Source organism: Dendrobates tinctorius, unplaced genomic scaffold (assembly GCF_039654945.1).
Source record: "Dendrobates tinctorius isolate UK_male_01 unplaced genomic scaffold, ASM3965494v1 ptg000036l, whole genome shotgun sequence".
In the NCBI taxonomy this organism is placed as follows: Eukaryota; Metazoa; Chordata; class Amphibia; order Anura; family Dendrobatidae; genus Dendrobates; species Dendrobates tinctorius.
In genome coordinates this window covers 43,385,197-43,410,116 of record NW_027361704.1, presented here as the reverse complement: position 1 = coordinate 43,410,116, position 24,920 = coordinate 43,385,197, and the positions used below count along the sequence as shown (strand labels likewise).

General features: G+C 46.6%; 1 protein-coding gene across 2 annotated transcripts in view; it reads left to right on the top strand.

Annotated features, from left to right (window-relative positions):
- HMMR (hyaluronan mediated motility receptor) overlaps positions 1-24,920 on the top strand; it is a 76,919-nt gene that overhangs the window by 35,355 nt on the left and 16,644 nt on the right. For both annotated transcript variants that reach the window (XM_073573818.1, XM_073573817.1), the window contains exons 9-20: positions 130-203; positions 364-450; positions 3,053-3,150; positions 3,402-3,488; positions 13,460-13,638; positions 13,710-13,858; positions 14,355-14,569; positions 16,169-16,273; positions 17,369-18,340; positions 19,615-19,708; positions 20,036-20,212; positions 21,295-21,457. In XM_073573818.1, the coding sequence (XP_073429919.1) occupies positions 130-203; positions 364-450; positions 3,053-3,150; positions 3,402-3,488; positions 13,460-13,638; positions 13,710-13,858; positions 14,355-14,569; positions 16,169-16,273; positions 17,369-18,340; positions 19,615-19,708; positions 20,036-20,212; positions 21,295-21,457 (2,400 nt within the window). The remainder of the gene's footprint in view (positions 1-129; positions 204-363; positions 451-3,052; positions 3,151-3,401; positions 3,489-13,459; positions 13,639-13,709; positions 13,859-14,354; positions 14,570-16,168; positions 16,274-17,368; positions 18,341-19,614; positions 19,709-20,035; positions 20,213-21,294; positions 21,458-24,920) is intronic.

Sequence of the window (24,920 nt, the reverse complement as noted above, 5' to 3'; positions counted from 1 at the left end):
GTGCGTGTCGTTTATTTTGGTCTGCCAGTGTAAACTGGCTATTAAACGGCCACCAAACTAGCCATTCAGTGCCATAACTTTTGTTCGATGGTATTCTGTAACGCTGAGTTTATATTCCTTCTTTTTCAGTCTTAATTAAAGAATTGAAAGGAGAAAATGCAAATCTTGAGATATACCTATCGCATGCCCATGAGAAGATGCAGGTAATTTATCTTCTTGGCGTTCTGCATGCCATTGCTATTATCAATAGAAACAGCCGGTACGCTTCCTCCGTTTACAGCCGTCATGCCACATCAATCAATGGCTCTGATGATCGTCGGTGTCACTTAATCGATGAATTAAAACTTGTAACTTCCTCTCCAGGATCTCGGGCAGCAGATGAGTGCTCAAGAACAAGAATATCAAGGCAAATTACAAGTCGCAACATCTCAAATATCTGAGCAGAGTCTGGTGAGTGAGCAAACTCCGTTTTTCTTTACAACTTCTTTATTAGATGTTCGTCTTTAACTACATAAATGGCTATTTGGAGAAAGACAGTTCAGGTTTGTATTTTGTTTTATAGGTAGGTCTGCGTAAATCAGTATAGCACATGTCCTCCTTTACCTTATCGACCTCCTGGATTTTTATTTAATGTGCGAATGACTAGAGGCTTTCAGAATTAACCTACTCATGGCATGTTAATATAAGATCAGTGGTGGCCCAGCACCCCATCACTTGACTCTGCAGCAAATGGCAGCTCTGCCTCCCTCCAGTCACTTCAGTGGGAGCTGAGATGCAGCAGCATGGACCAGCCAGTGTTCGGAGCTCCACTTTTCTGGCTCTGTACACTGCTGCTCCTCCAGCGGCTGGATGTGCACAAGCAGCTGATTGGTGGGACTTCAGTTTGCAGCATATTATAACATTTAAAGAAAATGTTTAGAACCAAATAAGATGTGTAATTATGAGAAATGACACAGGGGGAAAAGTATTGTACACACTTACTGAAATGTATTTAAACGGAACCCCTGTCACCTGTTTTGGCTGCTGTAAGATGCGGCCACCGCCTTTCAGGGCTTATCTACAGCATTCTATAATGCTGTAGATAAGCCCCCAGTCCGACCTGGAAGATAAGAAAAATAACTTTATACTCAACTTGGAGGGGGGGGGGCGCAGTCCGATCCGATGGGTGTCGCAGGTCCAGGTCCAGCGCCTACCATATTCTTGCAACACCGCCCTCCTGCTTGTGTCATGGCTCCCCAGCATCGTGCTGTTGCGCAAGCATACTTCTCTGCACTGTTGAGGGCAGATCAAAGTACTGCAGTGCGCAGGTGCTGGGCCTCTCTGACCTTTCCTGGCGCCTGTGCACTGCAGTACTTTGCTCCGCCCTCAACAGGAGCTTTTTTTTTTTTTTGGTTGTTTGGATCATTGTCTTGTTGATTTGGCCACCCTCGTTTCATCTTCATCATCCTGGTAGATGGCAGCAGACTTAACACTTCAATTATTTATTTGCCAGGAATGTATGCTGAAAAACCGTTCCACACCATGATGTGCCCACCTCCAATCTTCACTGTTGGTATGGTGTTTTAACATGGTGCATAGTATTGCATCCAAAGATTTCGGTCCAGTCAGATGAGACCAAAATTATTTTCTCCCAGTATTTTTGACAGTTTTGTCTAAATGTTGTTGAGCAATCTAAATGTGGTGTTGAACATTCTTTATGTTCAGCAATAGTCTCGTGTAGCGATTCAGGCAATGGAGTTTGAGCGTTTTTCCTTTGAAACAATTGTACTTGCTGATTCCAGGTCTTTCTCTAGCTCACCCCAGGTGGTCTTTGGCTCTTGGCCAACTCTTCTGATTATCTTCACTCCTCTGTCTGAAGTCTTTTGGGGAGCACCTAGTGGTGGCCGGTTGATGGTGACGCTCTTGCGACAGCTCATTGGTTTTACCCATCATGAGATGTTTCCTGTGTGACACCTTTTTTTTATAGGCTCAGCTGAACCAGCTGGTAGTGGCAAGATTGACTTATAACTACTGATGGGTTTAGAAAGGTCATGATACAAGCTGAAATCTATCTTCATGTAGTCAATACTCCCCCCACCCCTCATTTCTCATTATCACACATGTATGGACATCTATGGTTTGGTTTGTTTGCTTGTGTGCTTTCGATGGGTTGTTACTGACATCTGGTGAGAATTTAAAGTTAATGGAACCTTTAGAAAATTAGTGACGTGTTCAATACTTATTTCACTGCTTGTGTGTTGCCATTTGTGATAACAAATATGTTGGACAAGATTTTCTGGCAGTTCAGGTTCTCCTATTTCCTCAGACTGCACTGCTCTCCTGTCCACAAAATGGCTGTTTGTGGAGCGGTATGTGATCAAGCTCGGTCATCAGCCACCATCGTATGGCCAACAGGGCTGTGCGGTCTGATTAAAAATGCACTAATTTGTAGAAAGGAGACAAATCTGTAATACTTGTAGATGAGTAATTGCCTCAACATGTCCCCTGACATCTGTGGAAATAGTGGATAACCCCTTTAAATATGCATAGACCGTTAAAGCATCAGATTTGGGTTGATTTATTTATTTATTTATTTATTTATTTATTTATTTTTTTTTTTTCAAGTTTTCAATCCTGATCTATGAGAAATAGTTAGATTCTAATTGGACTTGAGCAAAGTTGTAGGACCCCGATCCAAAGTCCACGATGCTCCACTGTGGCAGCTGGACTAGAGCATGGTTTCCTACCACCTGCTGGCATCCTGGGCACCGCTTCTTATTAGGCTACCCCCACACCTCCCATGGTGGAGGATGTCACAAGTAGTGGGAGCTTTGCAGGGCTTTTAATGGCTGCCATAGGCTACCAACCTGGCTACTAAGTGTGTATATATAATCTATTATGTGTGTGCAAATGCACGTGTTCATCAATGGCCACTGGTCTTTAGAGCATGAAACCAATTAGGGTTACCTATTAATGAGCATGAATAAAGTCGCACGTACAGGTCTATGCCTGGTCCACAATACTGTCATTTACGTCAGATTTATATTCTAAACCAAATATCCAACTCTTTCAGGCCATTGCCAGACTTGAAGACATTGAACATAAACTCCTGGAGGCTCGAACAAGGCTCGAAGAAGCTCTACAGAAAGTTACTCAGCTGGAAGTGCAGCTGTAAGTAACTTTTTAAGATTTGAAGGGAATCACTCTACTGTCCCCATCCACTACTTCAGTTCCCTTTCCCCCTCCACTCCTTTGGTTGCCCTTCGATTTCCCCGTCCACGCCTTCCTAACCTATGTCAGTTTCTGCTGAAAATATAGGAAAGTAGCATTATTTTGTCTTGCACTTGGTATAGGAGGTATTTCTAAATGTTAATGGTCCTGTTTCCTTTCACATCAGTCATGTTTTATATTCCCTCATCCAGTGCCAAAACCGAAGAGGAAAGGATCAGGTTGGTGCAGGAGAAGGCTGAGACTGAGAAGAAGCTTTCTGATCTGCTGGAACAAATGAGGTGACTATCAGAATAGCTGGAGCCCTGGGAGCAGGGACTCTCGCCTTCCATAGCTGGTGCATTGCTTGGCTCTAGAACGGCCCTATTATTGGGTGCTGTTTGTTGCGTCCGTTTCTGCACAATCCGTGTTAGACTATGGCTGCACCGTGGCCTGTGTTGTGTGACACCAACTTAATCGTGATTTTCTGATGCATGTCTAAATTAGAACTGACTTTTTTGGTGTCTTTTTGGAACAAAAAAATACCAAATCTTAGACCATTTTTTATTTAAGTCTGTGGCAAGTTAGTTGTCATCTTGCAACTGAAAGATGGAATTGGAAAAACTTAGAACTAAATCGGTGCATGGATTTAGGAAAATATTAGATTTGATCTCTCGCCCAAACACTGCAATCTGACGTGCTACACGTCATCATATGGCCCTAGCATTAAAGAAACCAGTGTTACTAACTCTCTTGTTAATCCCTTTAACACCATCTACTACTATCAGCATGTTTTATCAATCGGAGAGTAGCGTAATATATGGCCCGAATTCCAGGGATGTCACTTATCAAGATGTGTGCTGTAGTTTCAATGCAGAGTGTTTAATCTCTGCAGCTCACGGGACCGGCAGTCCAGCTAATATGTGTAACCCTGCCCCCACCGCTGATCAGCAGCTGCGTACGCAGGAAGCTGCCAGTGGGGGGGGGGGGGGGTTACATACAGAGCAGAGGACTTGGCTGTGCTACATCTGCAATAGACAAAATAAGTATTTTATGAAGGCTACACCCAGCTGCCTTTTTAAGCCCTTCACAACTTTTTTACATGTATATTTACAAGGTCATGTCCCTGCATTTGATGTGGGCATGCTGAGCCCACATCTCTCCACCTCCCTGGCACATGATTGATTTGTTCAGTCATCATGTGCCTTTAACAGCAATGGGTGGAGCGGTGCTCTGCCTGCAGCTGTTAATCAGACACTGGGCTTTAACAAGCGCTGGCCTGAAACCCATCATTCCGCTGATCAGGACCCTGGTCACGTGATCAGGGTGCACTGATGGGTTGCCACCTGGGGGTCTGCCAATGATATTGTGATTTCTGCTATACAGAGCTGTGCCGAAGCCCTGCTATGTATAGCACAAGCGACTGGCCGATCGCGGCTTCGAGTCTCCTAAGAAGACTATTAAACTCAGTGTTAAAACTTCAATTCAATCCCCCTTTGCCCCATTAAAAATAAAACCATAAAAAAATACACAAATACACATTTGGTATCACTGCGTTCAACCCCGACAGCACAGTTTCACAGAGTGCTTCTTCTATGGGGGCGTCTTTGAATTCACTTTACCGACACATAAGCATGTGTCTAATTTAACTGTTTAATTACATGCAGTTGTTGCATTTGTGCACTGAACACTCAAGATTTATTGTTGCAACAAATTTATCTTTATTTTTAGGCTTTTTAGCCTCTAATTATCTGGATTGTAACATTATTTCACACACCCCTTTTTTGTGCAGCAGTTTGCATGCAGTTACACTTTGATGCATATCAATGAGGAGTTTTTTTTCAGTGTTTTATTTTTTTTTTCGCATGATTTTTTCATTATAAGCATGTGGTGGGCATATCTATCATCACTGATATAATTCTAATACCAATTTTTCTGAGATATTCAGATTTTGTACTTTCACATGCAGCATGCACTTTTGCATTAAATAATTTTTTACATTTTTGTATTTTTTGTGCACTGCTTTTTAAAGTAATTTGTGTGTTCTTGGTATTCACCTTACATTTCCCAGTGCTGTTCTTCATCATGTTCCATTAGCTTGATGTGTAAAAAAAAACAAACTTTTTATCCAATGTATTATATTTAGTGTTGAGCGATACCGTTCGATACCCAAAAATATCGTATCGGATGGTATCGCCCGATATGAAAAAAATATCGGGTATCGGAATTTAAAAAAGCCCTTTATTTCCTTGTTGGCTAATTCAACATAATTGTAAACAAATAAGAATCATGTAGAATGTATTGTGGGAGGTGGAGGAGACATTAAAGGCATAGTGGTTTATTCAAATCACATGGCATAGCATTAATTCCAATTTTTTTTTTTTTCAAGACGTTCGGAGTTAAAAAGATATTGACTATGTTAACCTTTTTTTATATTTTGTCAGATATGTATGTTTCACAACTTCTATGCTCTTCACCTTCTTTTGTACTTCTCCCACACTTTCTCCTTCATGATCCGCAGCAGTAGCATTTTTTCATCAACTTTTTCTTCACCTTATTCATCTTCTTTTTCACCTTCTTCCCATTTTTTTTTTTTTTTGCATTCTTCAATTCTTCAGCTATTATTAATTTTCATATGCTATTTCTTCATCTTCTTCCTATTCTTCTTTTTCTTCATTTTCTTATGGTGACAGGCATTCCTGTAGTACTTATCTATAAAAGTTATAAGATTACACCTTACGTTCTGCCTGTCACTAAAGATTTACAACAGGATTTGTCCGCGTTCAGTTTGGCCTGCAGCAGCAGGCATTTTCCAGGGGCACCACGAGGAGGAATGGACTCACCCCCATACACTGCTTAGTCTTCTTCTGCTTATAATTTTGATTTCTTCTATGCTGATTTTTAGTCTTATGCTTAATGTTCTTCTGCTTTTGCTTCTTCTGCTTCTTGTTCTTCTGTCTTTTGTTCTGTATCTTGGTGGTTGTCTTCATGTTCTTTGTCCTCTTGGTCTTATTATTTAGGGTCATATTTCTGGTCTTCTTTGGTGTGGTCTTCAGGGTCGTCGTCGTCATGGAGATCAATAAGGATTACCAAAGACAATTTCAAAAAGCTTGATCTTGGAAATGTAGCAGAAGGTACAAGAAGGCTGAGAAACTGTCGAGAACCAGCTGACAGTACTGGAACCCGTAGTGGCAGCAGAAGGAACAATAGCCAATGACACTACTGAGGAACAGCTGACGGTGCTGGACCACGGTTACTAAGCAGAAGGTACCTGTGCTAAAAAGCACTACCAAGGACCAGCTGATGGTGCTGGACTTCGGATACAGAGATGGAGGCACCTAGGCCAAAGGCTCTGGCGAGAACCAGCTGACAGTGCTGGAACCCGGGTGTGTAGCAGAAGGTACCCATCCAAAGCAAAGTAGCCAGGCCGCAAGCCGGCCGCAGTTACCGAAACCCACAGTCCTACAGGGGGTCCATGTCCCATTGGCACTACGGATCCAGCCTTCAGTGCCAGTTCCCGCAGCCCACATAGGAGTCACCTAAACTGCAGGCACCGTAGAGTCGGCTAACCCGGCCGCAAGACGACAGGACAACGGATTGGTGGCATAGTGACCTTGACACTACCCGGAAACAGCAGGCGTGCTGAAAACAGGCTGGGCAACAGGGAGTACCCGTGCCAAAGACACTGCCGAGAACCAGCTGACGGTGCTGGAACCCAGATGGGTAGCAAAAGCTACAAGAGCCAATGGCACTACCGAGGAACAGCTGACGGTGCTGGACCACGGTTACTAGGCAAGAGGTACCTGTGCTAGAAAGCACTACCAAGGACCAGCTGACGGTGCTGGACCTTCGGATACCGAGATGGAGGCACCTAGGCCAAAGGCTCTGGCGAGAACCAGCTGACTGCTGGAACCCGGGTGGGTAGCAGAAGGTACCCATCCAAAGCAAAGTAGCCAGGCCGCAAGCCAGCCGCAGTTACCGAAACCCACAGTCCTACAGGGGGTCCATGTCCCATTGGCACTACGGATCCAGCCTTCAGTGCCAGTTCCCGCAGCCCACATAGGAGTCACCTAAACTGCAGGCACCGTAGAGTCGGCTAACCCGGCCGCAAGACGACAGGACAATGGATTGGTGGCATAGTGACCTTGACACTACCCGGAAACAGCTGGCGTGCTCGAACCAGGCTGGGCAACAGGGAGTACCCATGCCAAAGACACTGCCGAGCACCAACTGGCATTGTTGGAGGCCAGGGACAATCATGGTGTAGGCCGAGGCCTACTTGGTGGTAGTTTTAGATTGTAGGCTACAACAGACTGTCAACGTGCTCCAATTAGGCATCTGTCTCCACTCTGTTTCCAGGATTTCACGTGACCACCAACACCACCAGTTTATGCGTACAGCAGCCGTCTGCCCAATCCACACGTGTTCCTGTGTTACTGGGGTTCTGTAATGTCAGCAGATCCCCTGATGTGTCTGCCACTGCCTCCTGCTCTGTCCACATTCCCACCGTTTGCAGTGGGAAGGTGGACAGCGCAGGAGCCCGTGCCGGACACACATTGGGGGATCTGCTCACGTAACAGAATACCAGGAACACGTGTGGAATGCGTGGACGGCAACTGTGAGCAGGAACTGGCGGTGTTGGAGGTCAGGGGAAATACTAGAGACAGAGTGGAGACAGAGGCCAAATCAGAGAGTGTTTAAATCTGAAGTAGTTACAATTTGGAGGCAGCAGCACTTTGCCCTCCACACAACAGGGGATCAGCTGACGTTACGGACCCCCACTTTCACATGAACGAGTGGTTTTTTTTTTCTGTGTGGACAGCACTTCCGAGCAACAACTGACTATGTTGGAGCCCAGGGATAGTCATTTTGTAGGCTGAGGCCTACTTGGAGGCAGTTAAGATAAGACGTTGTTTGAATTTGGAGGCAGCAAGAGAGTTTGCTGTACACACAGCAGGGGATCTGCAGACGTTACCGAACCCCACTTTCACAAGAACAAGTGTTTTTTTTTTTCTGTGTGGACAGCACTTCCGAGCACCAACTGACGTTGTTGGAGCCCAGGGACAATCACGGTGTAGGCCGAGGCCTACTTGGAGCCAGGTGTAAATCTGAGGTTGTTTGACTGTGGAGGGAGCAGGACACTTTGCCATACACACAGCAGGGGATCAGCTGACGTTACCGAACCCCACTTACACATGAGCGCGTGTTTTGTCTGTGTGGACAGCACTTCTGAGCAACAACGGGCGTTGCTGTAGCCCAGGAAATAAAGTTCAGGTCATAGAAACATGAACACAACAGGAGACCTGGATCCTGTTGCCAGCCAATTATTTATTCTGGAAGAGGACTGGCAAATTCAGGTGAGATCCAGGCCTTGTTCATTTTCAGAAAAGTAAGCCGGTCAACATTATCGGCGGATAGTCGAGTGCGACGGTCTGTTACCACACCACCTGCAGCACTAAAGACACGTTCCGATAATACACTGGTAGCAGGGCAAGCCAGCACCTCCAATGCATACTGGCTAAGCTCTGGCCATGTATCCAGCTTAGAGACCCAATACTTGAATGGGGAAGAGCCGTCTGGGAGTACACTAACAGGGCAAGACAAGTAGTCTGTCACCATCTGACGGAAACGTTGCCTCCTGCTTACTGGAGCTGTCTGTGATGGTGTAGCCGTTTGTGGCGGTCCCACAAAACTTTTCCACATTTGGGCCATACTGGCCTTGCCTTGTCCTGCGGCACTGCCTCTGCTACCTCTTTGTGCAGAGCTTCCTCCACTGCCTCTACCCACATGGCTGCTTTGAAAAGCACTACCAGCAACACTTGCGGGGGGAATGGAGAACATGATGGCCTGCACAAGTGTTTCTTGGTACTCCCGCATTTTTCGCTCCCGGTTCAACTGTGGTATGAGGCTTTGTAAGTTGTCCCGGTAGCGAGAATCTAGGAGGGTGTACACCCAATAATCAGCCGTGTGGAGAATGTTGGCGATGCGGCGGTCATTTAACAAGCACTGCAGCATGAAATTAACCATGTGCTGCAGACTGCCAACTGGACCGGAAACGCTGTCCCCAGCTTGAGGCAGCATCTCAGCCTGCTCAGCATCACCCCACCCTCGCTGTACACACTGACTACTAGAGCCTTGTGTACTTCCCTCCTCTGGAGAGATGTGTTCCTCCTCCTCCATTGACTCCTCGTCATCCTCCTCACTAAGTGTCCCCTGCCTGGGCCTTTGTGTGGAAGCATGTTGCGCAGACTTGCCAGAAGCAGATGGCATTTCTGACTCCTCATCCTCGACCTCTTCAAAAACCTCCTCACTTAGTGCTTGTAAGGTTTTTTGAAGCAGACAGATGAGGGGGACAGTCATGCTGATTAGTGCATCATCTGCACTGGCCATCCACGTGGAGTCATCGAAGGCACGCAGAACTTGGCAGATGTCCCTCATAGTGGCCCACTCAGTGGTGGTGAAGTGTGTCCGGCACACAGTGCGACTTGGTTGCGCCTGATGCAGCTGGTACTCCATTACTGCTGCTCACACAACCCCTCCAACATATGTAACGTTGAATTCCACCTGGTGGGGAGGTCACATATGATGCGATGTTCTGGCAGGTGGAATCGGCGTTGCAGAGATGCAATGTGCGATCTTGCCATGCTGGAACGCCGCAAGTGAGCACACTCTAGGCGAACCTTGTGCAGCAGTGCATCAAGATCCGGATAGTCCCTCAGAAAGCTCTGCACGACCAAATTGAGCACGTGTGCCAGACATGGTATGTGAGTGAGGTTGCCTAGGCCCAGAGCTGCCACTAGATTTCGGCCATTGTCACTCACTACCAAACCTGGCTGGAGATTCGCTGGCACAAACCACACATCGCTCTCCTGCTTGATGGCATTCCAGAGCTCCTGTGCTGTGTGGCTCAGATTCCCCAAAGAAATTAATTTAAGGACGGCCTGTTGACGTTTGGCCACACCTGTGCTCATATCTGGCCTAACAGGCTCATGCAGTGCTGATTCCGAGGAACTAGAGTAGGAGGAGGACTCAATATGTACAGACTGCATTCCTGCAATCCTTGGAGTTGGCAGAATACGTACAGAGCCACTCTCCAGATCTGTACCCGGCTCCACAACATTGACCCAATGGGCAGTGAGGGAAAGGTATCGTCCCTGTCCATGGCTACTGGTCCACGCATCGGTGGTCAGGTGGACCTTGCTACTGACGGCGTTTAGTAGCGCATTTTTAATTTTTCCCTCCACGTGCTTTTGCAGGGCAGGGACGGCTTGCCTGCTGAAATAAAAGCGGCTGGGCACATTGTATTATGGAACTGCCAATGACATCAAGTTCCGGAAGGTGTCAGTCTCCACCAGCCTGAATGACAGCATCTCAAGGGCCAGTAATTTGGCAATGCCGGCATTCAGAGCCAGTGCTCGGGGATGGTTTGCCGAGTATGGCCGCTTTTTCTCCCATGCCTGTGCTACCGATTGCTGGTGAGTGGCCTGGGAGTGTGCTGATGACTGAGAATGTGGTTCAGTGGGTGGAATTTCACTGGGTCTCTGGACAACAGTGGCAGTGGTTCTTCCATGGCATTCTAGTGAGGAAGCCGAACCAGCTGTGTGTGAGCTGGAGGAAGAGGCCCCAACACGAGCTGAAGAGGTGGTAGGTGCTGCTGAAGGTTGGCCTACATCTTCAGTGTGTCTGTGTAACTCCACCTCGTGCTTGGTACGCACATGTTTCCACATATTTGTGGTATTGAGGTTGTTCACATTTTTCCCTCGTTTAACTTTCTGGTGACACAGCTTGCATTTGACAAAGCAAATGTCATCTGCAACTGTGTCAAAAAAAGACCACGCACTGCAAGTCCTGGGAGCGCCCGTTGTGTTTTGGAAGAGGATTGCTCCTCACGGGTGCCAAAGTGGAGGTTACAGGCAACCAAGTCTGCCCCCGCCCTCTCCCTCCTCTTTTGGCTGTTCGGGGAATCTCTTCCTCAGAGCTGCTCCTACCACCTTCCTGTGGCTGACGCCATGATGGGTCAAGGACCTCATCATCTCCACTCCCCTCTTCAAGCACCGGCTGGTCCTGGGTTGTTTCGCCAGCACCGTACGCACCAGAAATTGGCAACTGAGTCTCATCAGATGAGCACTGAGGTGTGCTGACAATAGGCACTGGCCCACCCGCCTCTTCAGATTCAGAGGGACAAAGCAGTTGCGCATCACTGCATACTCCCTCTTCACGCTCTAGAATGCTGCTTGGCTGGCCTCCTCTTTCCAAGCCAACAGATTCTGAGAACAGAAGTAAAGATTGAGATGGCTCCTGTACAGGGCTCTCAGACTGCCTGGGCAATTTGGCAGGTGGTGAAGAGACAGATGGTTGCTCTTCAGTGCTCTGGCCTTGGGAGGATGCGGAAGTCATTGAAGTGGATGCGTTAGCTGCCATCCATCCGACAACGGCTTCAATTTGTTCGTCACGCAGCAGTGGGGTACGGCGAGGTCCTACAAAGCTGCGCATGATGGACTGTTGCCTGGTAAAAGTGGGGGATGCCGGGTCACTGGTGGCCGCAGCAGACACCGAATCCCCACGTCCTCTCCCTGCTGAATCCCCCCGTCCTCTCCCTGCTGAAACTCCACGACCACGTGCCTTACTCCCTGCCGCCTTCATCTTGGTAGACTGATAAAGATAGGCAGAAAAGTAAAAAAGGGGTGGCTTAGTGTTCTTATTCCTGAACACCTGCTAACCAGTATAAGAAACACTAATTTGGCTAAGAGTGTGTGTACTACACTTTAATATGATCTAATGTGGCCTACACAACTGTAAAGTGGAGTGTTTGGTGAACTTTATTTCCTTTTTTTTTGGGGGGGGGGGGGGGGGGGGGAAGAAAAGGATGTGACCAAAGTTTGAAAGCTATAGTATCACAAACTTTTTGGAGCGATTACAATGCAGGAAGCTAACCTACAATGCAATTGATGAGGCTCCAAAAAATGGGGTGATACTAGTCTGGATGGCCCTGAAGGGGGCACAAGCCAGCAAAAAGGCTCCTCTATCTAATCCTATATAGTGTTTGCAACCAACCAATGACAATGGCTGCGGATGGAAGCACACTAATATAGGAACAAAAATCTGGATAAATTAGCTGCAAAAAAAGGACTATGTATGAGGCAGTGACGCACGCTGAGCGGACTACAGCTAGCGGTGGCTGTAGAACACACTGCAACGTGAGCTGCACTCACACACAGAGAGACCTATCAGACAGCCAAAAACAGTGCAGAGAAATGGGCTATAGCACTGAAAGGCTGCTGAAAGGCTCCGCTGTCCACTCCTTTAGTGTTTGCAACCAACGTATATGGATACGTATGGAAGCACACTATAGAGGAGAAAAAAAAAGCAGCAATAAAGAAAAATGTGTATGAGGCAGAGACACACGCTGGGCGACCTACAAGCAGACGTGCCTGCAGGACACACTACACAGCGTGGGTCTGCACTCACACAGCCCTTGCAGACAGCTATTAAAACAGCGCTGCTGGGCTACAAAAATGCTACAGTGGTGGATTATGTAGCCTGGGTAGAGCAATAGATATTTTAGATGATCGCTATTTCTAACTGTCCCTCATAGTCTTCAACAGCAGCCTGTCCCTAACTGAATTCACAGCAGAGTGACCAGAAATGGCGGCGGCTTTTATAGTGCATCATGACATCATTTCAGCAGCCAATCACAGCCATGCCACTAGTTAACATGCCTACATGCCTAACAGGATGTGCCCACACTTCTGAGGATCCTCATTGGCTGAATCAAATCGAGCTGGCTCCTAGCATTATGGGAACTTCCGATTCCGGTATTCGATATGAAAAAAGTATCGGAATTCCGATACAGCGAATATCGGCCGATACCCGATACTTGCGGTATCGGAATGCTCAACACTAATTATATTTCAATGAATGAAGATTTTTTTTTTTTTTTTTTAAACTTAAAAAAAATTTTTGGCATTTTTTTTTCGTCTTGCCTCCAAATAATTCTCAGGAGGTTGTGTACATATATGCGAAATATTGACGTTTGTTTGCTTCATTTATTAGTTATAAGACTGTGTTTATTAATTTATGTACATGGAGAGCCTGGTGTGGGTGGGGTTAGCTTTCTCAGCTCTTCTGCGTTGCTAAAAACTGTCACTATGGCTGCACCCAGTAAACTAAGTGATTACATGGTTGGATTCAGGGAAGGTGGTGCTTTTGGAAGATGTCAGGAAGTTTCTAGAATGTTTACTACTGTGGGTTAAACGTGTAACTCTGTTTTCAGTGGTATCACTTTCCAAGCTGAAAACTACAAGCTGCTTATAGACAAAGCTGAAGAGCAATTAAAGCAGAAAGAGGTGGAGCACCAAAGCCAAAGGGAAAGCTTCATCCAAAAAGAAGAGGAGCTATCGGGCAAAATGAGAGAGCTGGAGGCCAAGTACATTGTACAGCTGCAGGAAAAAGGTAAGCATCCGAATACTGTCCGAGACTCTGATATAGGTCAGTGTTAAGATGACTTGTTCCATATGTTACAGAAAGACTCTTGGCAGAAAGCAACACACGAGAGAGCAGTCTGTCTGCAGAATTGGAAGCCCTGAAGCAGAATGTGAGCCAAGGAGATGAAGCATGTCACACCTTACAAAAGCAAGGAGAAGATCTGGAAATGCTCCTGCAGAAGGAATTGGTAATGGAGATCTGTACCACTGCGCTTGTTCTGATTTTGTCAGATGCAGCTTTAGGAGCTTGCTGGCCACTACCTTCTTGCTTTGGGTTGGTGCACCCCAGAAGATAGTCGGTATAGTCACAGCTCTGGTCCAAACCAGGCTGCCAGCGGAGGAGCGGCTTTGCCTCTGCAGCTTGGGAGAAGTACAGGAGGACGGAATCCAGTGATCCAGCTAGATTCGGGGTGGGGTGAGCAGGCACTCACTAGAGTCTAGCTAGCTGGTCAGGTTGGGACTAAACGCTGCCCAGTAACATAAGAGTGGAAGAATTTTTGATTTTTAGCGTTTATAGATATTACTTACAAATGTAGGCATTTTAATAAGGGGTCAACTGCAGAATTGCTTGTATTTGAAAACTTTGCAATTTTTCACTTTTTTTTTTTTTTTTTTCTTGAGCCAACCCCTTTAAATATATATCTGGTTACTACCATAAGTTGTTGTCCACCTCTTTCACATCAGGACACCTCTGGCATGCTCAAGATGGAACTGCAGAAAGTGCAAGGAGAAATGATGAAAGAGAGGAGCCTTCTGGAAGATGAGCTGGAGGGGGCCCTGGATGAGCTGGATAGACTGCAACAGCAGGAGGAGGAGGCAGAGAAAATGATCCTCCATCTAGAACAAGCAAACAAGGAAAGGGCTGTGGAGCTGACCCATCTGAAAGAAATTTTACGAGGGTGAGTTGTGATACCCTTATGATCGCTCTCCTATTGTCTGACCACTGGCACTGACCCTTCCAAATGACATGGAAGCCTGTAAGGGTTTCTACACTGAATTCTCAGTGAGGAGAGCTGTTTAATCTCATCCATTTAGCAAGTAAGTGTATTACGCTGCAGATTTTTTATTGTAATTTTTTTTTTTATTACCACATTTTCAAAGAAAATCTGAAGCAAATGGGCCAACACTTTAAATTACAGAAAAGTTACTTATCTATAACAAATATTGTGAGCCCAAACCAATTTTTGATGGCAAGGTGATGCCTCCTAAGAAAGGCCTGGTTCATGCTAATGTTGAAATTATTGAATTGGTTACAGTGGTAAATTGCTGTGCAACCTCCCCCATCATGCATGGGTGCAGCAGCTGCCTTCCAAAAGGGCCCCAAATAGTGCATGCTGCGGTTATCATTCTCTCCCTCTTCTTGTTCCTTCTCCCTCTAGGGCACACATGTCAAACTCTGGCCTGTGGGTCAAATCTGGCCCGCAAGGTGATTTTTATACTTGGCTTGCGACACCTGCACCTCCCATCATCGCACTTTCAAATGTATTGGCATCCTGGATGCCGATACAGTTGCAAGCAGTGATGAAAAAGGGAGCGGTCCCACTCCTTCCCTCTGCATCGGACCCCTCACGCAATGGGCACAGTGACGTCACTGTTTCGCACCGAGCAGTACGGAGCTTCACAGAACTCGGCGTGGGGCCCATTTATATTGCGTGGAGGACTCTGTGGAGCATCAAACAGAATTGGGGTCACCATTCTTTGCCGAGAGGGTTGAGAAGTACAGTAGTCGTCATACCGTGTGTGGAGGGTACTGATGTGGATTTATTTTTGATTTGGATAGATTTACCCCTGTGCGTACTGTGGCCTGTCCTGATTTGACAGTCTTATTGAGCGTTCAAAGGAAAAGAGGAAGCTACACTTAGTTAGCAACAACTCATTCCAGCAGAACTCTGGAAACTTTATTCATATATAGTCTTTTATCAGTTCGTATAAAGGAGTGGCTACTCATTAACATAAAGGCTTTATTTCTTAGCTAATTGGTCAGTTTAAATGCATGAACATATATGGGTGTCCGACCTGGGGTTATTTAGACACCACGTGATTTACTGTCCGGAGTCTTGCACTTGTCAGCAAGTCTCCAATATCGGCCGGACCACCTGGCCTAAGTTCATCATTCCCTATGTCTGCTAGATATTTCTCAAGTCACAAGACAATGAGATGACTGGGTAGCAGGTTATTTCCACCAACTAGTTATAAGGTTCAAACTGTGAATATGTATCTGTGTGCAGTATATATGAGTATATAGCCTATATAAGAGTACAGGAGTATATAGCCTATAGCAGGCAAGTGAGATCTGTATGAAATACATATATATTTCCATAACAGTACTGTGTAGGAATTCAGTGGGGATATCTTTCTTTGTTTGGGGTCACCTTTGTTGGCATCATACCTGCTTTAGGGTGTAATGGCTTCAGTCCGCTGTCTCTGCTACTAGAAGTCTGTCCTGTGTAACGTTTGGTATTTATTCCATAGCTAATATCTTTCCATGGTTTTAACAGGAAAAGTCGAGAGCTAGAAAAAGCTAAAGAAAAGCACAAAAGGGAATTTTCACAGCTTGAAGAAGAACACAAGAGCACCTTGTGCAAGCTTTCTGAATATGAAAGGTACCTGCATTAGTTTTATTATGAATCAATACTAATACGATCTCCAAAAGGAAAGCCGTTTTTCCTACCATGCAACTTTTCTGGGAAAAGGCAACACTAATGCACGACAAACCCTTTCTACGCTATGGCAACATCTTCCCCAAGTGTCCGGCCAATGTGTATACTGCTTGTAAGGAGGGTGCTCGGGAGCTGCGAGTGCCCCACACAGTGCAATTGTCACCTGAACGTTAATCCTTTAGATGCAATTGTCAAACATTATTGCAGCAACTAGGCTATGTGGTGTAATGACCACTGTGTCCACTAGGGGGCGCTGTGTGGATGTCCCAAGAGAGGATGAGTGGCAGAATACTGAGTGGCCGTTGGGTATCTCAAAGTGGGTGGCTTTAAGATGAAGGCTTGGTTATATGCTGATCTGCAGAGCTGATCTTTCGTGCCTATGTGTTAGGGAGAAGCCTTCAGGCAGCTGGAGAGATGGGCGTGTTCTAGCTGCCTACAAATCCACCCAGGGGTGTGGCTGATAACACCTATAGTAAAAGGCTATGCGAGTATGTGAAGGACCTGTGATGAGGTCATAGCCATGTGACCCAGTGGGCGTGGCTACGGACCATATATGGTGGCCAGGGTAGGTCACATGATTGAATGCTGGGACCTGATTGGTCCAGTTTGGAAGGTCCCGTGAGGAGGAGGATCTCCTCACTAACAGCCTGTGGAGCGGCTGTGTGTGTAATGGCGGCCAGTGTCTGAGAGTCCCTGAGGAGTGAGTGGATTTCTGCTGCCTGGAGAAACAGCCATGTGGGAACCCTGACGTGGGTAAGATAAGGATGAGGCTGAATAGCCTGTATAATGGACGCTATCCTGTGACGCTGTTTATATTGCTGTGGTTTATGATGACAAACCTCATGGACTATGTTATGGCTTATGAAAACCCAAGCTGGATTTGATTGTGTGGCTGCCAAGCGAGTGTCCCCCAACCTTGAATGACAGCGCTACCTCACAGCAATTAGAAATTGGGGTGGTTCAGTGTAGTTCCTTTTTTTTTTTAATTTATTTATTTTTTTTTTTTTATGTAATTACATATTTTTTTTCTTTGCTTAGCATCCAGGTTTCAGCAACCACAGAGATTGATTTACTGAAATCCACTAATGCTTGCTTACTGGAGAAACTTGCTCTAGCAGAAGATGATAGGAAACTTCTACAGCAACACCTGGAAAATAAAGTAAAAGTCCTACAAGAATTAGAAGTTCAAACGTGTAATCAGCAAGCAGAATCCACCCAAACAAAGTTAGCACTAAAAAACCAATTGCTTGAGCTTCAGGAGTCACTGAGCCACATGGAAACCAGATTAAATAAGCAGCTAGTGCAGATCCAAGACGCCTCAGAAATAGAGGCTGGACTCAAAGAGCAACTTCTGGAGCTCCAGGAGTCTTCTGCCAGAAAGAAGGGGGAATTGGAGAAGCTGATCCTTGAGCTCCAAGAATCCGCAGCCAAGAGTAAAGAAGAATTAGAACAACAGATTACTGACCTGGAAGGAACGAAGGTGACAATGGAGCAGCAGTTGTATGAGCTTCAGGAGACCTCAGGAAAGCAGTTGTTGCTGCAATGTGCTGAAGCTGCAACTAAAGACATGTTGGAGAGACAACTCTATGACCTCCAAGAAAGCTCAAAAACAACCAAGGAGATGTTGGAAAAGCAACTGTTGGATCTGCAAGTGTCATCGAGCAAAACTGTGTTTGAGTTAGAGCTTCAAATCCTTGAGCTTCAGAAAGAATCCTCCAAAACTAGATCTGAAATGGCGTGGCAGCTTGAGCAAACAGCGAGAAAAAACAAGGAAGCACTGGAGAAGGAAACGAATGAACTGCACGTTACTTCTGATAAAATCAGGAAAGCACTGGAGCACCAGCTTCACGAGCTGCAAGAATCTTCACACAAGGCAAGTGAACGGTTAGAGGACCAAGTTGCTAATCTACAGAAGTCCCTGCTTATGGCCAAACAAGAAGCGGATGAGCAAAATAATGAACTTGAAAGTCTTAAAGCCCAACTTCAGGAGCTCAAAGATAACTACACAAGGTATTTATTAGATTTAATATTTTTGATCTATGTGTTAAGGGAATCTTTCACAATGTTTTTGCTACTCCTCTGAGAGCAATATAATGTAGGAAAACAGATGTAGCAGAGCTGAGAATGCTGACACTGCCCTCACTACAGCTTTCTGTGTATGTTGTATATTGGCAGCAAGCTGCTAATCACTGCTTGGGGTCAGGCTTGGACCAGGGTTCATGTGCCCATCAGTCCCGGTAATGATCGCCTGCTGATAACTCATTGTACAGTATGGAAATAGGACACTGCCTAATAAGTGACACATTGCTGAAATCAGTGTCTCAGTTTCTACCTTATGCTTTCCTCAGATTACATCGCAAACTTGCTGAAAGATTCTCTTTAAGACATTTGCATGGTCTTCTACTGCTCAGCAAAAGTATCCTGAATAATATTAAAGGGAAAATCTGCCAAAACCATTCACCCCCACACACAATGTGTAGCTATATTGTTCTCTGAAACATGCCATTCGCACCTCTACTAATTATGCAATCTGTTGCTCTGTCAGAAAACTCGCTGTTAATTGATATGAAAATAAAGCTAAAGTGCTCTAGGATGGTCGAAGCCCTTCCCAAGTTGCTGACTCTAGTCCCTGTCCAGAATCTTTTTTTTTTTTTTTTTTCTTAATCAAGGAGCTATTTTAGAAGTAACAATGTGGATGACCTTATCATTGCTATTAATATGACCACATAAATAGTTTGGGGCGGGAGGTTTCCTTCTGACAGAGATCCTTCTTTTTATTTCAGAGCTTTTGGTAATTAAAGGCAATAACCAGGAGTTGGAGAAAAGGCAAAAAAAATGCGGCTAAGCTCTAACAGTCAGGCAGCTGCTACTTACCTGCCTGTTGTGCATGGCGCTGTCCATTGCTGTCAGACCGCTCCTGCCTGTACTTGCGACCAAATAGCCGCTTCATTTTCGCTCTGCTCAGTTGATGGTGCAGGACTTCGACGTCATTCTGATTGACAACTGGATTCCCTCCTAACTGGAGGAGCCGGCTGTCCACAGAATGACATCAGAAGCCGACGCCCTGTCAACGTGACACATCAGCAGAGGCATCTGATTTAGTGTCAGGAGCGCTCTGTGCCAGCAATGAATGGCGAAAGGCACAACAGGCACGTAGGTAGCAACTACCTGCCTGTTGGTGCTCAGGCACATTTTTTTTTTTTTTTCCCTCCTTCTCCAAAGTCCCGGATATCCCCTTTAATCACATACATTGAGACTTGTATCTATAAATTTTCTTTCTACAGTAAAGAATCTGAATGTAACGAAGCAATTTTATTGGAAGCAAACAAGTGGCGCACAATGTTTGAGGAGTTGCAGAATAAAGTTCGTCCATTTAAGGTAAGTGGAAAGATTATGGAGAACTTTGAGATTTTATGACCATGCGAGTGTGTAATATTTTACCCTCTTGCAGAAAGCTACAAAAAACGATGTAGCTCCAAGGTGCTAAATGGTGACCGAATCTGAAATCTCACCAAAACGTTTATTTATAGATTCTTGACTTTATAAAAGAGATGCAGCGATTGACAGCTTTCCACTGAATAGTAGGACCGACCCCTGGACTCCGCCGCTTACAAACACCGGCTATTTGACTCTACTAGATACAAGTTTTGCTGAAGCTCCATGCTTGGTGCTGCTGCTCAGTTTCTTTCTGGTAATTCCCTGCAGGAACAATTGGATGCGTTTGAAGCTGAAAAATCGGCCTTACTTAATGAACACGGCGCCGCTCAGGATGAACTAAACAAGCTTAGTGATGCGTATGCCAAGCTGCTGGGGCATCAGAATCAAAAGCAGAAGATAAAGCATGTAATGAAGCTGAAAGCCGAGAACTGTCAGCTAAAGCAGGTAAGGAACAGGCAAGGCCTGTAAAAGACCCTAACCACGTCGTGCACAGGTGTGGAGAAGGATCAGGAGCTGGATTCTCTCCACATCGCCTTAAAAACTGCGCTGCTGCTCAAACTTCCTCACTGAAGGCCCCAATTGCCGGCATCAAGGCAATTGCTCAACCCCACCCCACATCCCCCAGAAATAAAATGTATGGCCGTTAACTGGATCATGCATCTTTTTAGAATTTTCTTTTTCTGCATTTGGAGCCTCCACAGCTCCTCCTCGTGTCTTTCTGCTTTCAGGCTTAGTCATCCCTCTCAATACTTTCATTGGTGGGAGTAATGTAATGCCTCACTATAGAAAGATTAATATTCAGATTTGAGTTGTTCACTCTCTGCATGGATTCAAGAAGAAAGGACCCTTTCTATAATTCTCTAACATGCATTACAATGTTAATGAGAGAGATATATATAATGTGTGTGTGTGTGTATATATGTATGTGTGTGTGTGTGTGTGTGTATATATATATATATATATATATATATATATATATATATATATATATTTATTTATTTTTTCCTCTTCAATAGCACCAATAAAATTCTGTGTGGTTAGTTTAAGGGGATCTGTAAGCAAGATTTCACTGCCTCAACTCCCCTCCCAGCCCCCACACTACATGTGCATGTGGCATTGTCACATACACATCCGCAATACCCTTACATGGCCAGCCTGCTCCTCCGTTACTGGGAAATGAGCGTTTGAATTGATCTACAAAATGCTCTACAGCCACATTTGCCTCTGTCACTCCAGCTCTATTCCAACCCTGCACAGCCGCATCTTGCTTGAGTGACTACTTCTTTTGCCTGAAGTCACACAGCATTTAGGCTGTCAGTAAAGCAGGAGGAGGTGGCACTGGGTGAATAATAGAGCTGGAGTGACAGATGCTTCAGATATACTGCCTCACTTGCATATCCATTCAAGCGATGATTCTTCAGTAGTGGAGGAACAGATTGACCATGTAAAGCTATTGCTGAACTTCTATTTTGACAATATTTAACTCTCTAGGTATTTTTTTTTTTTTTTTTTTTTTTTCCTTGAAGGAGGTGAGCAAACTTAAAACCCAGCTTTCCAAGGAGAAACAAGCAGAAAGGCAGCTTCAATCCCACTTAAATGATCTGCAAGGTGCAAGGAGATTTGACCCATCCAAAGCATTCCAGCATGATGTCAAGGAGAACGTTTATCCAAAAGTCCCTTTAAGAGATGGTAAGCCAAAACTGCATCATAGTCAGGACCTTGCGTTACTAGTTGGGATTGTAACATGGCTGATGTGAAGAATGCTGCATCTGTAAATGACAACCAGACTTATGGGTCTGTAACTGCTACATGAAGTCTTACAGAAGGCCTTATTTTATATACATTTGATAATTTAGTATGCAAATAACAAAATGGTAGCATTGTCAAATAGTATAGGGTGCAAAAGTACTCAGATGTTCAAAGTCCCTCCAAATGTGAAAAGAAAAATGTAGCATTCAGTGGTTTAAGCCGCACAGGAATATTTCAGCTCCTGCCCTGTAGCCTTTTATCAAGCATATTGACCTATATAGTGCCTAATTTATGCAACAATTGATTACTTTAAGAGCGCCGATGGCTGATAAACGTCTGGCAGTCCATGTTCTGAAATGTAACTTCATAGTAGAGCAGCTGTACACTATTATGAAGCTGCGGTAGAGGGGAGCCGGTGGCTGTCAGACACAGCCGGACTCCCTATAGAGAAAGTGGAGTCTATGGCAATTTCTGCCTTCCACTCGCCGTATAGACTGCACTAAACAAGTTCTGTGTATCAGGGGCATACGTAGAAATCTTGGGACTCCGTAGCAGATGTTCTAATTGGGGTCACATTCACTAGAAAAAAAAAACGACTGTCAGTCACAGAAGAGCATATCTCAGAACTTTTCTGCCTTTACATAATAACTTTCTCCTGCTGAAGTCCTAGATTCCTCTTTTCTCCTTCGCCTCATTGGGGGACACGGATACTGTGGGTGTATGCTTCTGCCGCTTGGAGGCTGACACTAAGTATACACCCTTGCCCGCATTGTGGGCGGAAATCAGTTTTTTGCTTAGTGTCCTTTGGAGAGGCACACGTCTGTTTTTCTCCAGACTTTTTTTTTTTTTTTTCCACGAAGATGAGACAAGGGGCGATGGACCCTATTGAAAGGTTCCGATCTCCCCAAACCAACAGGCGAGCACGTGTGAGTATCGCCTCCACGTATCCTTTCCCCCGCATCGTGGGACATATCTGGGCTGTATTCCCCAGACCTCTTTTTTTTTTTTTTTTTTTTTTAATTTTTTTATTTTCTCCTCTATGAATAGGATAATAGGGGCAACGGACCCTATTGAAAGGGTACGATTTCCCCAAACCATCAACAGGCGAGCACATGCGAGTGTCCCTCCACATATCCTCTCCCGCGACGTGATGCCGGACTTGGCCCTGACCACCCCTAGGTATTGAAACCATGGGCTATACAGAGGCACAAGACAGTCTGAGCGGCCCCCACTGCTCCACCAACGCAAGATGGCGGTGCTGCAAGGCGGCGGACGGTCCCTCTCCTCACCCCCTGAAGGGGTTAGACGGAGCTAGGGTGCATGCACCATCCTAATGTTCGAGGCCCCCCTCACATACCTGAGCTCAAGAAGCTGAAGAGGATCGTCAGAAGAGGATGGCCTGGGCGTCTGGGCTCTGCGTGCCTGCTCCCATCAGGTGTGCAATTCAATTGCTAGCAGCTTAAAGCGCCGGGACCAGAATGGAGACCAGCGGGCAAATCATCAGGTGGAGCCCTTAGCCGGTGGGCGTGCTGTGGGTAGTCCGCACCAGTAAGCATCGCCAGTTTTCGGCGCCATGAAAGTCCTGCCTCTGGGCCGCGCGTCACTTCCAGGGGCCCGCCTCTCAGGTCTGGGCGGCGGTGAATAAATTTAGTCCCTGGCTTCGGCGGAGCGCGGCTAGGCTGCAAAGCTGGAAGTACCGCCCTGGAGCCGTCAATACACTGGCAGGCCCGCCCCACAGCTGGGGCGCGCGATTTTGAGGTGAAGAGGCATCCAGGACGCATGGGGGCACAGGACTGGGGTAAGTGCTGCGGAAGGCCACGCTACAGGAAAGACTAGGTGCTACCTCCTCCCCCCTCCCCAGCAACGGACAGATACAGCAGGTCCAAAAAAGCAAAGATGCACACTTTTTTTTTTTTTTTACGCTGCATGCATCTCTTGGCGGGCTGCGTTCCCGTGGGCACAGAGCAAGCGATTATACGAGGCCTGCGAGTCCGAACGCGCCCAGGAGCCCTCCCCTATGACCGTGACCAAGGTCCCGAACCCCCCGGAGTGGGCCCTATCACAGTCCATGGCGTCACTTACAAGGGCAATCGAGTCCCTTCAGGCCCCAGATAGGCCCAGGGACAGTGGCTCGCCGGCCTTAGTGGGAACCTCCACCTCACAAGATCCTTTGGCCTGCAGGGGCCACTCATTCCAGGCAGACCCGAGGGGAAAAGAATCCACACTGTCGCCCAGCCCATCCGGTGCGTTGGCATCCGTAAGTTCTGCTGCCCGCTCCCCGTCACCAGTGGTTGATAGTGAGCAGATCTTAGATTGCTACTCCAGGGTCACGTGAAAAGGTGGACGGCCTCATAGAAGCCGTCAATCAGACCTTGGGGATGATCCCTCAGCAGCTACGGGGCATAAGGTGGCGTTTAAAGGGCCTGTCACACTAAGCGATATCGCTATAACTTGTGACGTTATAGCGATATTGCTAGCGATATCGCTGTCTGATACTTACCTACGACCCGCTCCCCCGCTGGTTATCGCTGATCGCGCGAGAACAGGCTGGACCGTTTCTCGTCGTGCGCTTCCTGTGGAGCGACGAGCGTGGAGCCGGACGGGAGGACGCAGGGTCGCCTAGTGTGACAGGTAAGTAGCGACCCCTGCGATGTCGGTGAGATCTGCCTGTGTGGCAGCTCACTAGCGACCACTTAGCGATGCACCAGCGATCCTGACAGCGTCATATCGCTGGTCGGGATCGCTGGTGCATCACTAAGTGTGACAGTACCTTAAGCGAGTGAAGCGGCCACTCAGTTTTTTGCCACTCATCCTGAGTTTGAGGACATAGTGCAGCGACACAGGAAACGACCGGACAGGTGTTTCTCGGGTCAAAGGGGCACTCGAAGCAAGGTATCCATTTGCCCCGGACCTTCGTAGAAAATGGATGCAATCTCCGATGGTGGACCCACCGGTTTTGCGCCTAGCCACTAAAACCCTGTTTTTCCCTTCACCCATGACAGCACACCTGAGAGAGGGATCTGTCCCGCCAGGACAGGAGCCTACTGAAATATAAGGGGCGGCACCTCTCCCCCGCTTCAGTTGGGTTCCTGTCCTGGAACAGAATCCCAGTCTAACAGCGGCGGTGCCTGTCATGGATGAAATGGACCCAGGGCCGTCCCGGCGCGGGAAGAGCAGGTCAGCTTACCTGCAGCACCGGCCGTCTGTGGCCTGGAAGCGCAGTCCCCGGGGATCCTCCTGCAGGTCCTGGGTTTGTGTGGGTGCGGCTAGGCGACCTCTGTAGTGTGGCGCTCCTCTGTGACTCCCTCCCCTTGCGTGCGCCCGACCCTTCTCCCTCGGACACGACGGAGAGCCGGAGGCGGTTTCCGGCATCTGATGTCAGCAGCGCGGGGCACCCTGGGAG